This window comes from Xiphophorus maculatus, chromosome 13 (genome assembly GCF_002775205.1).
Source record: "Xiphophorus maculatus strain JP 163 A chromosome 13, X_maculatus-5.0-male, whole genome shotgun sequence".
In the NCBI taxonomy this organism is placed as follows: domain Eukaryota; kingdom Metazoa; phylum Chordata; class Actinopteri; order Cyprinodontiformes; family Poeciliidae; genus Xiphophorus; species Xiphophorus maculatus.
The window spans coordinates 14,565,505-14,582,504 of record NC_036455.1 but is presented as its reverse complement, the minus strand read 5'-3'; the positions used below and the strand labels follow the sequence as shown (position 1 = coordinate 14,582,504).

Below are 17,000 nucleotides of genomic sequence, written 5' to 3'. Positions count from 1 at the left end.
CGCGATGCCACCATGGTGGTTCTGAAAACCCACAATGCACCTTGATTGATGAATCTGGGTTCGGTTCGGGTTTGGTGGGTTCGGGCCGGAAGTCAGCTTTGTGTTATTGTTGTGAATCAGACTGAACGAGTCCTCGACTTGCTGCGGCGTGGGAGGAAACACGGATCAACACGGCCGGGAAAACGAGCTCCACCCGGGGCCGGAGCGGCTCTGGTCCTGGGAATCCTGCTGGGATTAACGGGAATCCTGCTGGGATTAACGGGAATCCTGCTGGGATTAACGGGAATCCTGCTGGGATTAACGGGAACCACGGAACAAACACTCAACATGTTAAAAAAAGGTTTATTTCATACAAAAGCACGTCAGTTTACAAAAACACCGCGAGATGCCTCCCAGTGAGGAAACAAAGACAGGAGAGACTGGCGCCCCCTGCTGGAGGCCAGCAGGAAGTGCAGCCAGCTCTGAAACACCTGAACAAACCGAGTCACTAGCTGCCTGAGGAAGAGGAGGAGGAGGTCATGCATCTTCATCACTTCCTGAGGGTCAGCATGGCGTTGACGTCCCACAGCAGGTTCCTCATCTGGTCCATCAGAAACTTCATCTCCTGGTTCTTCTGACGGACTTTCTGTGGGAAACAGAACATCTGGGTCAGACCAGGGTCCAAACCAACAGAACCAGAACCACCTGAACTATGTTCTTTATTATTTGGCCGATGGTTATCCAGGTCGACTCACTGATGTCCATTTTGATAAGAACATACAAAATTACAAAAACAATTAATCGACTGATGATAAATTGTTGATTGATTCTTTAACTACGCCCGCTCAGACCCGTTTCAGTGCTGTCGCTATCCAGCAGGGGGCGCCGCTGGTTATCATCAAGCAGAGGAACCAGTTGATGCAGAATCAAAGATGGCGGCCATAACGGGACGAGAAAGAGAAACGGTCCAATCAGAGTCCGGTGTGGGATGTAAAATGTTCTTCATGCGGTTCTGTTTAGAAATATAAAAACTGAACAAAGTTCTGAAGTTCCACCTTCATGTTGCTGAGAAGCAGCAACTCCTCAACCAAAAACTACTGATGTGCTACGAAGGCAAAGCAGAGGGAATAACGGAGAAAAGGCGCCACATGATTCAATTCGGCGCCGTTATTGGCGCTGAGCGGGTCGGTTGTCAGGGCTCATGGAGAACTGTCCATCATAAGATCAATCACCTTCAGATTGATAATCGATAACCTGCCTCTGTTCTCTGAACCAGTTGACGGTTTGCAGATGAGGCAGTGCTGCCCCCCGGAGGCGTCTGCAGGGACCTGACCTGGACACTAAAGAGGAATCTGGACTTCAGATCCTCTCTGGAAGCCGTCAACACGCTGGAGCCCATCGGCTAATTCACTGTCACAATAATCAATAAACAATCAATTAATTCAATTCAATATCAGTGAAAAGCCACCGCTCTGAGAAACGCTGCAAACATTTGACACCCAGTAAGTAGTTAGTCTGCACTTCCTGCCCCTTTAGCCTGTTTTCCCCGTCGAAGCTGAATGATTATGATTATTATGATTATTATTGTTTACATATAATTTTGGTTACAGAAACTTCATAATCCATTCATTTGTTTTCTTTTATTTTGGACATTTTAAATGTTTTCTGGCTCCAGTGTTAAATTTTCCTTAGAAATGAAAGTTTTCTTGATCTTGCATTATTATGCCATTGTTAATATTATAAATAATAATACAGTATTATATTATCACATTTTATATTTGTTTTAAATGGTTTCAAAATGACAATATTATCATTGATCACAATCATTTCTGGGACATTTTAGCGTCCAGAATCGTTTGTTGTGAGAGGCTGAAGGTTGATGTTGGGTCGCTAACATGAACAGAACCAGAACCCGTCCAGAACTCAGACGGATCAGAACCGGTGAACAGTGGATAACTGGGCTTCTATCACCTCCAGAACCTCCTGGCGCTCCTGGATGACGGCCGGGCTGCAGGGCTCCGATCGGACCGGAACCAGCTCCTCTCCGGCGTACGGGACGAGCTGAACACACACAACCACACGGATCGGATCGGATCCTAACGGATACCGCTGTTAGAACCCGGGTCCGGCTCGGCCCTCACCTCCGTCGGCGACTCCTGGAGGTCAGAGGTCATCTCCACGCAGCGCTCATACAGCAGCCGCAGCTTCCTGAAGAGCAGGGCGAGCTGCCGCAGGTGTTCCTGCAGCTTCCCGAACCGGTCCTGGTACACGGCGTGGCTCTGGGTCACTCCGTTAGGGAGCTGGGTCACACACAGGGAGATGTCAGAACCAGAACCAGAGCTGGACCAGTCAGGAAGATTTTTTTTCCCATTTAAGCTGGACAGTCTGTTTTTATTTTTAAATTAAAGATCAAATCAAAGATAAAAATATTTATCTTCAAATAAACTGGCAAAAATAAAATAAAAACAGAACGCTTTTTAAAAACCCGTCAGCAGTTCCATTAGAACCACAAGGTGTCCTTCTATCCACTGGAGAACCCGACCCCAAAATGTCTGTGTACACCCCTGGTTCCGTTTCTCTACCGGTTCCGTTTCTCTACCGGTTCCGTTCACTCCGCCAGAAATAAAACCCAGAGGAGATTCTGCATCACCGAGGTACCTCCGAACCTCCCCGGACCTGAAACGTGCTAAGGTCGGGTTTAAGGTTCTCCAGAACCCCGGTAATCCTGCCCCCACCCGGACACACCTGCGGCCTCTCACCTGCGTGGCGCGCGTGATCTGGAAGATCTCCATGGTGCGCGTGACGATGTCCTGCACGGTCTCCTGGCCGATCCTGCAGAGGAACACCGGGGAGATCTCCCGGAGCGCCCCGGGCGGAGGCTGCTGCTGCTGGGGCGGCGCCGCCATCAGGCCGGGGCAGGAAGTGACCGCGGGGGCCTGATTAACCTCTGGGCGGCTGATGTTTGATACCAGACGCTCCTCTGCTCATTTAAACCCACCGATCCTCCACTCTGCTCACCGCGCGCTCGTTGCGTCACTTCCGGCTGCTGGTGGGGAGCCTCAAATCCACACACTGCCCTCTGCTGGTGGAACCTGGTCATTACAGCCAGCTCACGGGGGATGACGTCACCAAGCCAGGTGAAGAAACAAAGTTTGTCTCATCTAAATACAAAATGAATGTAATAAATTTATTCCTCTGGTCTCACATTAAATCCTACCGGAAGCTGAATGCTGGACTCTCTCCACCAGAGGGCGACAGACATCCAGATTTTAATCTGTTTATTTTTCTAACCTGTGTGAAACCTGTTTATAATAAAGTTTATGATTAGCTAGAATAATTAATGGGTGTTTTTGTTTCAAATTATGGGATGCCGTTTTTATTACCCTAAAAATAATAAAATGTTTAATTTAATAATTAAAATTTATTAAATTTGTCATAAAATAAAAAAATGGGTTAATTTTTCAAAAGAACATTTTCAGCTTGTTGTACATGTCACAGTTTCAAACTAAATATTTAGCTAACAAGTTAAAATGGTAAATATTTAGATCAAAGCTAAATGTTTAGTTGGGACAAAAATATATAGTCAGTAAACTAAATGTTTAGTTTGTTGGAAATATGTTACTTGTCACTTATTAACTTGCTTTAACCTGGTTCTTCATTGAACCTGTTTATGATCATTATTAAAGTTTAAAATGCAAGAATAAAAGCTTTGGCTAAATTAAAAACAACCAAATGTAACTTTTAACTCTGAAATGTTTGATTGAAAATCTGCACAACGTCAGGAAAGAAGCGATGAATGAAGTGATGAAGGATGTTGGTGAATCTTATCCAGCAGCATCACAGCGGATCAGGAAGATTCTACCCAGCATGTAAATATCAGCTGCGTTTGCATGAGCGCCGGTTTCCTAGGCGATATGAAGGACATCCGAGTCATTACTGCTGATTACATCATCATCATCATCATCATCATCATCATCATCATCATCATCATCATCATCATCATCATCAGGCCAGGTTATTATAGGAGGAAGAAAACAAGTCAACATAATAACACGTCAGTCATATTTACAATTACACCATTTACTGTATAGATTCACATTGGTTTTTAATTCTTTTAATTACTAGATTACTCAAATCAATATTTATATGCATTTGGTTGGTTTTATTCATTTATCTGGTTAAAAAAACTGAACTTAACATTTAAACTATAAAACCTCTTAACTTAGAGGAGATCTCCTGCAGCTGGTTTATGTTATTTGTTATATTTTACTGTGTTATTTGTTTGTTTTTTGGGTTATATAATTACAATGATTCATTCAGACCCACATACTGTATTCATAAAGTGAGCTCCAACCAAGCCAGACCAAACTGTTTAGGACCAAATGCAGAAGTTGAGTTTATTACAACGTTTCAGGAACAGGCAGGTTGACATGCTTCACTGATAAAAACAGAAAACAGACCCAACTGAAAACAAAGGAGTTGTTCCTGCACACTGTCGCCACATGCTTGTTGGTTTTCACCACATAAAATCTTTCTGTCAGCACTGGGACGCTACTGCGTTAAATTAATTACAAAGACTTTAACATGTCAAAAATGAACACAATCAGTTGAATTTTTCATGGCCGACCTGGAACCTTTGTATTAGTGTGTTTCTGGTACGACCGTAAATCTGACGCACGTCCGCTAACAGCAGGATCTTTGCACGTCAGTTTCCGCGTTTGGCGTGACGTGGCTCGGTCGCTTCCGGTCTGCTGAAAATGTCATTTTACACTCGGTGCTTGTCCAAGGTAACAATTAATGATGAACATCGACCCGAAGCTCCAACAATAAGCTGGAGAAAGATTTTAAGATGTTCGCCTCGTTATACGTTCACTGATACTAAGGTGAGTTTTACTGTCTTTAAACTTTGTGGCTAACATTAGCTTTAGCTTATCTCGCAATATTCTCTGACATTTTTCTCATCAAAATGTGCCATTTAAGTCCTAAACATTTGAATCTGTTGTAAAGGACAATGTTTTTACCTTATTTATTGTCGTTGTGTTGAACAGAGGCCAAGTAACGGGGATTTAACGGTTCGGGCTTTTTGCTTCCGCAGAGAGGAAACACAACGAGCCCATAGCTTAACAGTAGAGCAGCTCTGGTGTCAGAGGTCAGCTGACTGTTCAGGTTCAAAGTTGTTGCTTTTATAAAAACATGGTCGAGTTCCTTAAGGTCTCCGTGTTACTTCGATTTATTACCTTTGCATGTTTCTAGTGAAGCAGGACGGTGTTTCCAGCAGTGTGTACAGGCGGATCAGTAGCTCGGCTGTCTGGTTCTGGTCTGCTCTCTGGTTCCCATAAACTCTTTCAGGCTGAATACAGAAGTGATTCCATGGAAATAACACAGGAGGCTCCTTTACCTTCTGCTTTAGGCTGAACAAGTTGATCCGGAGTGAAGTGAAGGCTGTAAACTTTGCTGTGCTGCGTTAGCTTTAACTGGTAGCGACGGATATTTACAAGCCACCATCTTCTTAATTCAGGACTGTTTGGAAATTCATGAAAACTTAAAATCCCTTTATATTAGGAAGACAATAATGTTCATAGTATTGTTTTGTTTGCGTCTGAAATACGACTTTGTCTTTTCTAGCTGCCATGGTAACTCAAAGCGGAAGCAAGAAGCCGCATTTTACCCATGTGGATATGACGTCAGCGCCGTACGTGCGAAGAGTATGATCCCACTGGATTTAATTTCTGCTGCTAAGCGATCTGATTGGACGCTGGAAAAGACTACTGTGGTGTTCAAACTGATTAAATGAAAATGGCTGCTGCTTCCTCTCTGCTCTGTTTAGTGTTACCATGGCAACTAAACCAGTGAAACCAGTGCGCTGCAGGGCGGACTGGGCTCCCTGCGTCCTGCAGCGTTATCTGCGCTGCAGCAGGAAAAACGCAGCAGCTGATAAACGCCACAAAGAGCAGCTTGTCTCCCGGAGCAGAACAACCAACTGGCTCTTCTCCTCCCAACCTTTCTGTTTCTGTGACCTCTGACCTTTAGGCGAGGCCCGCACAGCCTGACCTGGAGCTCCGGCCTCAGACAAACCCTGCAGGGGCAGCAGGCAGGAAGCTGTTTATTCATTTTTAAGGTTTAAAATTGTTCCCCAGATAAATTTCCAGTTTGGCCTCAAATTGGAAAAGAAAAGCCGATAAAACCATCAGTCTGACCAGGACCTGTTATCAGCTCATAGCTGCTGGTTTCTGTGGTTTCCTCCCAGTTTCAGCTGATTTATCGTCTCCTCTGCTGGTTTCCTTACGAAGCGTTTAACTGAAGCGAGACTGATTCAAGCCGGGTCAAACTTTCTCTCTACCTGGGAGAGAAAGTTTGGTGGAGGAAAGACAGTTTGCTGTCTGGTCAAATCTTCTTTTTTACTTTAAAAGTCTTGAGTAAAAACAAAACAAAACAAAATTTAAAATATCTAAAAGTTGTTTTTCTCCTTGTGGAACATTTTCCTGTTGGCTTTTTGAAATGACAGACATAAATGTTTTATAGAGAAAAATATGCAATAGAAAAACGCAAGAAAAAAAAGTTAATCATTTTTTTAATTCTCTCTTTCAAGGAAAAACATATTCCTCAAGAAAACAAAAATTTATGTTTCAATCCAGAATGTCTTATTTTTTTTTAAACTTTTTGACATTTAAAGTAAATAGAAAGAGAAAAAGTGTTCAGAGTGGAAACAGAAGAACTGAGAGGAAAAACTAAACACAGCAGAGGAAACATTTCATAAACCAGAATATCACATTTATGATCCATAAATTAAAACATCACATTTATGATCCATAAATTAAAACATCAATCAGGAAAATAAAACCACAACATTCAGTTAATTTCCCTGCAGCTCCAGATAAACAGTCATCCTAGTTTAACAGTTTACAAATTCAAACCTTTATTTACTTCAAACATGTAAAAAATAAAAACATAATTTAGATTTTATGTACATTTTGGTAAAACTGATCCGACTCACATTTCCCTTTGAGTCTGATATTCTTATTTCTATTAACTGTGCAGAAAAACTGATCAATAATACATTATACCAATAATAATTATAATATTGTTATTACTATTATTGCTTATCTTATTTTTCATACATTGTTTTTAAGTCATTAAGAGCTTTATTATGTGAATATTCATACCTGATAAAGAGGCTACATGCGTTCCCCTTTGCAGGAGAGAAAAGGCAGTTTCTATTTAATTTAATTTAATTTAATTTAATGTTATTCTATTTTATTTTATTCTATATTATTGTATTCTATTCCAGGAGTTTGTCGGCCTCATCCTCATCCTGTCGTTTCCAGGAACAATATTTAATATTATTTTGTTATTTTGCAGCTGAACGTTTTTCCTGCTTTTTCTCTCTGAATGTTTCGTTTCTGCCTGTTTTTATTCACATCTGCCTTCTGGGTCCATGTGAATCTGTATTTAAGGGGTTCAGAGGTTTCATGGTTCAGTCTGAATCGGGTCAGAAGTGCGAGGTTCTGTTTCATGAACAGAACCAGAGTTCTGGGTCGTTTCTCCTGCAGGAAGTTGAGTCTGTGTTATCAGCTGTTATCGCCTCGCCGCGGCGCCGCTCAGGTATAAAACGGCAGACCGGGAGGAGGGGACAGACAAACGGACGACCCAGGCAGGATGGAGAGAACCCAGGTGCTGGTTCTGGTCGTCATGTTCCTGAGCTGCACTCAGGTAAGGAAGCAGAACGGGCCGGCCCGCAGGAACCAGAACAGACATTTGGTTCAGCGGCTTAAGCATGGCGACATTCAAATGCAGATTTCCATGCAGCGCCGGCTGCAGCTGCTCCGGGTTTTCTGGTTTCAGGTTCTGACGGGTCGGCTGTGACCGGGTCCGTTAGCCTGCCCACAGCCCGGTTCTGGTGGGCGTAGCCTGGACTTTAACTGGACCGTCACCGGTAGACGGTCGCAGATCAGAACGTGACTCTGATATAACCAGTTTGAGTTTATGAAGCTACACTGTAAAAAATCAACAGCAACAATTTTAGTTATTCAGTTTTTCATAACAACAAAAGTTCATTTTTCAAAATCAGATTTTAACCATTTTATCCATTCAGTTATAAATGTCACAATAAAAAATTAGTTAAAAAAACTTTAAACAAAATATTTAGTTAACAAGCAGATAAACCAACAGATGTTTAACTTCAAATTAAATATTTAGTTACAAACAGTAAAGTTATCGATGGGTTGGATCGAGTCAGTAACAGATCCCAGATCCAATCAGGCGGAACCAGTAATCAGAACCAGTAGAACCAGTGAACAACCCGCTGGCCTCTGGGAAGGTTCTGCTTCAGCCGGGAAATAAACCCGATCAGATCAGAGAAGGAAGCTGCAGCTGGTTCTGGTTCTGGTAAGATAACTGTCCAGCAGATTAACATGAACTGGAGCCATGATGGCGTTTCACAGAGGCATCATGGGAAAACGACGGTTTGGCTCAGTTTTACTGGAATAACTGGAACATTAATGAAGATTCAGTGATGAAAGATAAACTGAGCTGCAGAGCAAATGGAGACAGTCCAGGGCCTGCAGGGTCAGAGGTCATGTTCAGGTTCTGGTTGAGCAGGAAAAAGCCTGACACCTGCTGGTGGAGGAGGGTACTGGTTTTATTCTGTATGTTTTGATCGGCTGGGAAACGTCAGATGAGTCTGAGTGAGGAAGAACTTTTTTATTAATCGATGTTAAGGAATAATGAAATATTAAGGAACTGAACAAGCTGCCATATCTCGCTAAGAAGTTACTCATAAATTAGTTCTGACTTATTTCAAGTTAACTAAAATATTGGCACTAGAAACTAGACCAAAGATCATTTTGTTTTTGCAGTGTATAAAATCACACACCATCAGACAGGCTGATCATACGCTGTAAAACAGACCAGTTGGAATAAATCAGACAGGAACGAGTCCTGTGGCGATTTATTTGTGTTACTTGCTACATTTTGACTGCTGACTAATTGGCACCCAACACGGGGCCCGACGTGGCCCAGGGTGGCCCCGCCGTAGAAGAGCTGTGATCGGGCCGGAGACGCTCCTGCAGGGCAGCAGGAGGAGATCTGGAGGAAAAACACGAAGCAGAAACTGAGATTGAAGCAAAGACAGGATGACGTCTGCAGGAAACGCAGATCAGCGACGGCAGCCGCATGCAAAGTCCCTTAATGTGGTCATGGAACAGATGATGCTGCTCCTTTGCATACACACACACACACACACACACGCACACACACACACACACACACACACACAGAGGTCATTACCTGAAGGCTCAGACAGGAAGCTCTGTTTGTTCTCTGGTTCTGATCCAAATCAAGTCGAGTTTATTTGTTTAGAACATTTCAGCACAAAACACGACACAGAACCTGATTATGAGACAGGAGAGAAACATTTGACCAATTCAGCTGATTTCATTATTTAGTTACCAAACTAAAATATTTATTTAACAGACTAAATATGTATCTATAACTAAATGTTGTTTTGGCAGTTTTGCAGTTTTCTGGAAGTTTGTTCCAGATTATTATAGTTGTCAGATCTTGGAACTGCAATGTTCCAGGTGTTCCAGGTGTTCCAGGTGTTGTTCCAGGTGTTCCAGGTGTTGTTCCAAGTGTTGTTCCAGGTGTTCCAGGTGTTCCAAGTGTTGTTCCAGGTGTTCCAGGTGGGGTTCCAGGTGTGGTTCCAGGTGTTGTTCCAGGTGTTCCAAGTGTTCCAGGTGTTCCAAGTGTTCCAGGTGTTCCAAGTGTTCCAGGTGTTGTTCCAGGTGTTCCAAGTGTTCCAGGTGTTGTTTCAGGTTTTCCAAGTGTTCCAGGTGTTGTTCCAAATGTTCCAGGTGTTGTTCCAGGTGTTCCAGGTGTGGTTCCAGGTGTTCCAGGTGTTCCAAGTGTTGTTCCAGGTGTTGTTCCAAGTGTTGTTCCAGGTGTTGTTCCAGGTGTTCCAGGTGTTGTTCCAGGTGTTCCAGGTGTGGTTCCAGGTGTTCCAGGTGCAGGTCGGTTCTCACTCCGCCTCTCCTCCCCCTGCAGGCTCAGGACACCACCTCCTCCAGCTACAGCTCCTCCACTGTCGTCATGGCGACCACCCTCACCTCAACCATCACAGGGACTAATGCGACCAGCTGGTCGCCCCCCCCCTCGGAGACCGGTACGCCCCCCGGCGGCAGCAGCGACCCCACCAGAGCCCCACCCTCCTCCTCCACCCACCCCTCCAATACCACCGCCCCCCAGACGGACCTCCAGCTGTCTGCGACGACCCGGATCACGGCGGCTCCCAGCCAGAACCCCCCTAGCAGTGACGGCCCCACCAGAGCCCCACCCGCCTCCTCCACCCACCCCTCCAACACCACCGCCCCCCAGACGGACCTCCAGCCGTCTGCGACGACCCGGATCACGGCGGCTCCCAGCCGGAGCCCCCCTAGCAGTGACGGCCCCCCCGGTGGCGGCAGCGACCCCAAAAGCACCCCACCCGCCTCCTCCACCCACCCCTCCAACACCGCCGCCCCCCAGACGGACCTCCAGCCGTCTGCGACGACCCGGATCACGGCGGCTCCCAGCCAGAGCCCCCCAGGCAGCAGCGGCGGTACGACGCCCCTGACCTCTGCCCCCCCCACGGCGGGGTCGGGCTGCGTGTCTGCAGGCCGCAGGCTGCAGCAGCTGCTGCTGGCTGCGGCCTGCATGCTGCTGCAGCGCGCCGCTCACACCTGAACCTGGACTTTCTCTGGGTTCAGCGGTGACGTGCTGCAGGCGCTGAGCTCTGCTCTGATCCAATATAAACCGTCAGAAATCATCGGAACTTTTGTTTTTATGAGCAATAAAACGTTAACCGGTTCTGCTCGTGTTTGTCCTGAACCGAAAGTCCAACCCGCCGCTCCGCTTCGCTTCGCTGCAGCTGATGGAAAACTAAACCCTGATCCTGATTTACATCCTGATTTTAAAAGGAAAACAGCTTTTATTTGCAGATCAACACATGCAAATCCAGCCGGTGTTCTTTGTGCTGAGGACATTCAGGATTAAACAGCCTGGAAAAACGTCCACAAAACATCAGGAATATCCACATTCAAACAGATTTCACACGAAGGGAACGCAGCTCCCGCATTATTAAAGGTTACCTCAGAAAATCTGTAAATTTGTCTTTAATCCAGAAACATTTCAGATGTTTCACTTTAAAATCAAACCTGGTCCAGATTAATCAGACAGGATTTATGTTCTGGGTGTAAAATATTCAGTCTGACATCATTCAGCCGCTCGGCCCAATTATCAAACATTAAAATCAGATTTTTCCAGGATTTCACAGCTTCGATTCAGTTTTCCTGATTTGAGTTTAAATCCGTTTTGATGACCAGTTCCTCCTTTCAGACTGAACTCAGCGACGCTTTGCTCCAGAACCTGAGCAAAGATAAAAACTATAAAACTGTTACTGAGCTCAGGCCTGTTTATTCATCTAATGCTGAATTTAAAATGTTGCTTATTTTGGCGATAAATTATTTCTGATTAAAATGTTCCATTTTAATAATAAACCCTGAAAGTAGCTGATAAAAGATGAAAAATGTCCTTATTTTTTATTATATTTTCTTTACTTATAAAATAAATATTATTGTAAATATTTCTTTCACTGTTTGCACTTTCTTGTAGCTGGAATTTCCTTATTTGTAAAATCGATACCAAACTATCCTCAACTTCAATCTTTTTCATTGTTAACAGGTTTTTCAATAAACGTTCTCATAAATAATTTATTCTTGTGATATTCTGACTTTATAATCGTATTTAAAACCGAAACTATCTCTTCAGCCCGGCAGTAAAACTGTATGTTGGTTTCTGGGTCTGTCGTTGTGCTGCACGTCTTTATTTTCCAATAAAATATTTTCCTTTAGAGGAGGTGGCGGCTCCAGGTGAGCCCAGGTGTGATGGATTTCTTCCGGCCCTGCAGGACGTTTTGCATTTGGTGGGGAGGAGACTGAGACCTCCCTGAATGGAAACAGGTATCAGGTGAACGCCGCGCCATAAAAAGCTGCCATCTGGAAAATTTCCCCCATTTGTGGCGCGTCGGGCAGGAAGACGGAGCGTTAGCATCGACGGTCAACATGAAGCTGTGGGAGCTGCTGCCTCTGGCCCTGCTGGGCGCCAGGCTCTGCTGGATGAGCTCAGCGCAGGTAAAACACCGACACAGCTCCCACCTGCAGCACAAACACATTCACTGCTGCAGCATCTCACACCGAACCTGTAGGCTGCAGAATGGCTCTTTTTAAAAGTGCTTGTTTGGTTTTCCACTCACAAAAAGATTGAGTTTATGATAGAAAATACAACTAAAAGATTGTTTCTAAAATGATTCAGCTTTCAACTGTTTTTTAATCTGAGAAAGGAAACTTGGATATAATTCAATCCTAAATAATGAGCAGAAAATGTATTTTTAACCAGCCGAGCTTCAGATCAACAAGGTTTCCATCCTGTAGCCAATCACAGCCATCGATTGTTGCTGCTGGAACATCAGGGGAACATCTGGGAACATCAGGGGACATCTGGGAACATCAGGGGACATCTGGGAACATCTGGGAACATCAGGGGACATCTCCGCTTTTAAGCCTGTACTTGGGTCAAATGTCTTTATAAGGACACGCTGAGTGCGTCTGCTCTGAAATCACGTCAAAATGGCGTCCTAAGTCTGTCTCTGTCCTCCATCAGAAAGTAAATACTTCAGCTGCAGCGATGACAGGAAACACCACCTCTGCATGGAGCACCACCACCCCTCCTGTCACCAGCAAAGATGCCAGCGGCACCATCAGCACCACCAACTGCACCGACACCAGCGGCGGCACCAACAGCACCAGCAGTGGGAGCAGCGGCACCACAACCCAAAATCAGAAGGGAAACTCAGCAGGTGGAGGCAGCAGCTTCTCCTCCATTGGGCTGCTGCTCTGCTCCATCATGGTCCAGCTCACCTGGAGCTGCTAGGCTAATTGTTTAGGTAGGGCTGGACGAGAAAGCTGAAAAATGTATCAACATAGAAGCATTTCATATTAGTCAATATCAATAATTATGGATTTTTAAAAAATATCTAAAATATTGCCAAACTGGTGGCGTGATCCTTCCTGTTTTATCCGGTTTTCACTTAACGCCATTGGTTTTTATTTTTCAACTGTTATGAGGAACGGTTACAAAACCTGAAACTGCTGCTGCGCAAGGTACTCAACAGGTTGTTGCTAGGCAACCGAGGTGGAAGGGATTTGAAAATGCTTCTTACGCAGCAGATTGTTGCTAGGTAACCAAAGAGTGAGTGAATCAGTTGATGCCACCAACCTAGCTAAGCTGGCCGTGAGAGGTTGAGAGGCTAAGCCCTTTCCTCTGCCTACATCTCCCAGAATGCCGTGCGGACTTCAGTGAAATTATTGAATATTCTATCACGTGTTACATATGTTGATATTGATGACGTGTCTATCGCGGTATATGAGGTTATTGATTATTGCCCAGCCCTGCGTTTAGGACAGATTAAGGCTAATCAGCAGTAGGTCAGAGCTTCTGTCCACCTGAGGTCTCAGGTACGCAGCAGCAGCAGGTGGAGTTCCTCCTGTCGCCTCCATCACCTGCTGTTGTTTTATTCTGTAGTTTCCTTTGATTAAAATCATATTTAACTAATGAAGCTTCAACTTGTTAAATGAGTCACATGGTAGCAGTTAGTGTTGGGTTGTAAGCCTGTTATGTATAAACTCTCAGTAAATATGTGAAATTAAGCTGATCACTCATAGAAAATGTTTTCTGTAATCTGTGAATCTATATTTATGACATGGATACAATATTTTAAGGTAAAGGCTGAATAAATAAAGATAAAAAAGAAGAAATCTTTGCCCGCTGTTGATTCTGTACCTAACTGTACTGTTATGTGGCAAAGACAAATGAGAAACACTAAGTTCCTGCAGCACCTGAACACAACGTCAATCAGAACATGAACTGTCCTCCACATCATCATCACATCATTCCTGGTTCTGAACATTAATTAAATGTTTTAATTTAAAGTCCGAGGTTTGCTGGGCTTCAGCTATACGGGGAAAAACCTGCCTGTTGTTTCAATCAGAGCGACAGCGACCCCTGGTGGCTGTGTCGTTTGTAAAGCTATACAATCACAAAATAACAATCATTTGGGTTAGTCAGTCTTTCATTAAAGCATAAATAAACAAATAAGTGGGAGTTCATACATCATCATATACATTCATTAATAAGTCAGTTTCAAAATAAAAATTTTGTTCTACACTAAATATTTAGCTAGAATGCTAAATACTTGGCCTTAAGCTAAATATTAAGCTCGCTAACTAAATATTTAACCTTGAGCTAATTTTTTTTATCTTAAAACTAAATATTTAATTTGGTAAATACAAACTTAGCGTGGAGCTAAATATTCAGCTTCAAACGCTGGAAAACTTAATAATTATTTAGCAAACTACATATTATCTTCAAATAAACGCTTAACTTCCTAACTAAATAGCTAGCTCGCTAATTTAATATTTATCTTCAAATTAAACATATAGCCTGGTAAGTATATATTTAGTTTGGAGCTAAATATTTAGTCTCAAGCTAATCTATTTAACTTCAAATACTTAATAAAGTTAAATATGTAGCACCAAACTATTTATTTAGCTTTCTATTTAAATATTTAGGTAGCAACATATTTAGCTAGATTGCTAAATATTTAGCTGTATTATAGATGGACTAATGGTGACGTCAGGTAACAGGTGAGGTTAAAGTTACCTGCTGGCGCTCTGATCCGGGTCCTTCAACCCGAACGCTGGAGGTAATTGCTGTCTGATTCGGTCCAAACTTGTCCGAACCGGAACCGGTTAACCCCATCAGTCACATTTCGAACAAGCAGGAACCATGAAAGGGCTGCGTCCCATTTAGGTTATATTCCCATCAGTCCTGTTTAGTCCGCTTTAACTCCAGTCCGTCTGTCTACAAGGTTCTGTACAACAGTTTCAAACTGTGACATTTATCATTTATAAATTAATGAATAATATTGTGAAAATATGACTTTGAAACATTAACCTATGTTTTATTCTTTTTTGACAAGCTAAATGATTCGATTAATTTTTAACTAACTTTACAAACGGCGCCCAAACAGCCAGAGAGTGAAAACAATGAATCATTCAGTGACTCTATTATATTTCTTTATAACTGCTGACTTTTTAAATTAATTATATAGTTTTTGTAACTTAAACACAATTAAAGATCAAAATGCTATTCTTTTTTTCATCTGAGCTGCAGATCAGATTAGCAGTAAATCTCTCCATGTTTCTCGCGTTGCATCATTTTATCAGTAAATGTCACATTTATTCTGTGGTTTGGTTATTTTGTCTAACGTGCTACAGTTTGTATTATTTATTGCTAATAGTTATTGAATCTCTGAATGTGTTGGTAGATTAAGTTATTTCTAACCACCAGTTTTCTGTCAGTGAATTTAGTTGACCTTTGACCTGCCACAGGAACAGGAAGGAGTTCTGTTTTCTGTAAAACGGGAAATTTTCTTCTGCGGTAAAGTTAAATATTGAAGAAGTGAGCAGAGTTTGTGAAAATCTGAGCAAACGTTTAAGTGGCGTGTCGGCAGGAAGCAGCAGGACCTGCTGAGACCCACCATGAGTCAGCTGCCCCATCAGGTAGGGGCGGGGCCACACCTGGACAGGTGAGCGGCCGTCAGCGGTGACAGGATGCGTCACGTTCTTTCAATTACTTTAAACCAGGGGTGTCCAAACTTTTTGCAAAGAGGGCCAGATTTGATAAAGTCAAGATGCCCGGGGGCCAATAGTTTGTTCGGACATTTTTTATCTACAAAAGTTTCACACACCGTTATAAAACAATTTTCATTGTCACAATTATCTTTATTTTTCAAATGACAAAATAACCAAATATAAGCCACTCAGGCAAATGAGAACAACTCTAAAAACACAAATTCTGCCTTTCATTCATATCTGGAGAGTCAGATAACATTGAACAAACTGTATGAAATACCTTAAATTTACATGAGTTTAAAAATATCTTTGCCTCAAGAACATTTTAAACAGGAGTTATAAGTAATGCAAAGTTGTCTGTTATTATTAAATCTTAAAACAAGTGAATTTTGCTCTTGTCATTTACAATATCTACAGGTTCATAACCAAATCTTACTCAAGAGTTTAATAAAAATAAGTGCCATAAATCCAGGTGCATAAATGTTTTTTGGCTCTTCACTGCTGATAGTGACAGACGTTGCCGTTCAAAACACTCAGTTTCATGTCCTCAGCTCTCAGTGCCACACTGTTACTGCCAGGCAAACATTTTTCTCAAAATCTTGCTTCTTCTCAGGGCAAAATGTTCTCCACCATTTTCATAACTCAGTCTTTGATAAATGTACCTTCAGTAGAAGGTTTGCCATGTTTAGCTATTAACATTAACTTCATAGCTTCTTTGGTATTTTCTTTTGACTCACAGGCCCAAAGAAATCGCTGTTGTGATGCCAGGGCAGCTTGGAGCTGCTTCAGTTTTTCAGCACGGTCACTTCCTGTTAGCTTGTTGTATGTGTTAGCATGTTTAGTCTGGTAGTGTCTCTTTACGTTGAAATCCTTAGACAAGGCAACCGTCTCATTACAAATTAGACAAGCACAATTGGCTTGATTTTCATTGAAGTATTATAATTCCCATCTCTCTTGAAAGCGGCGGCCTTCACTGTAAACTGGTTTTCTTTGCAGTGGCCATGGCAGAAATGAGTGGAGAGCGGTTCGCTGCACGGAGGCAGAGACTGATAGTATTAAAGTGGTGCTGCCACCATTTGGTGAAAGGAGGAATTACAGTTTCAAGTTTTATGATTTATTTATTCTGTTTCACGGTGCAGGCGGGCCATAAATAATACATTATAAGACCGAAGCTGCGGGCCGTATGAAATCTGACCGCGGGCCGTGATTGGCCCCCGGGCCGGACTTTGGACATGCCTGCTTTAAACTATCTGGACTGTTCAGAGATCTGTTGGAACGCTGTCGCCCCCTGCTGGC

At 43.0% G+C, this 17,000-nt stretch overlaps 1 protein-coding gene across 1 annotated transcript; it reads right to left on the bottom strand.

Annotated features, from left to right (window-relative positions):
* Positions 1-322: 322 nt before the first annotated feature.
* On the bottom strand, positions 323-3,033 carry LOC102218321 (mediator of RNA polymerase II transcription subunit 30-like). Its single transcript, XM_005813371.2, has 4 exons — positions 2,739-3,033; positions 2,121-2,279; positions 1,951-2,040; positions 323-625 (listed from the first exon to the last, which is right to left on the bottom strand). The coding sequence occupies exons 1-4, from the start codon at positions 2,883-2,885 to the stop codon at positions 530-532; spliced, it is 492 nt and encodes a 163-aa protein (XP_005813428.1). The 5' UTR covers positions 2,886-3,033; the 3' UTR covers positions 323-529.
* Between the last annotated feature and the right edge of the window lie 13,967 nt (positions 3,034-17,000).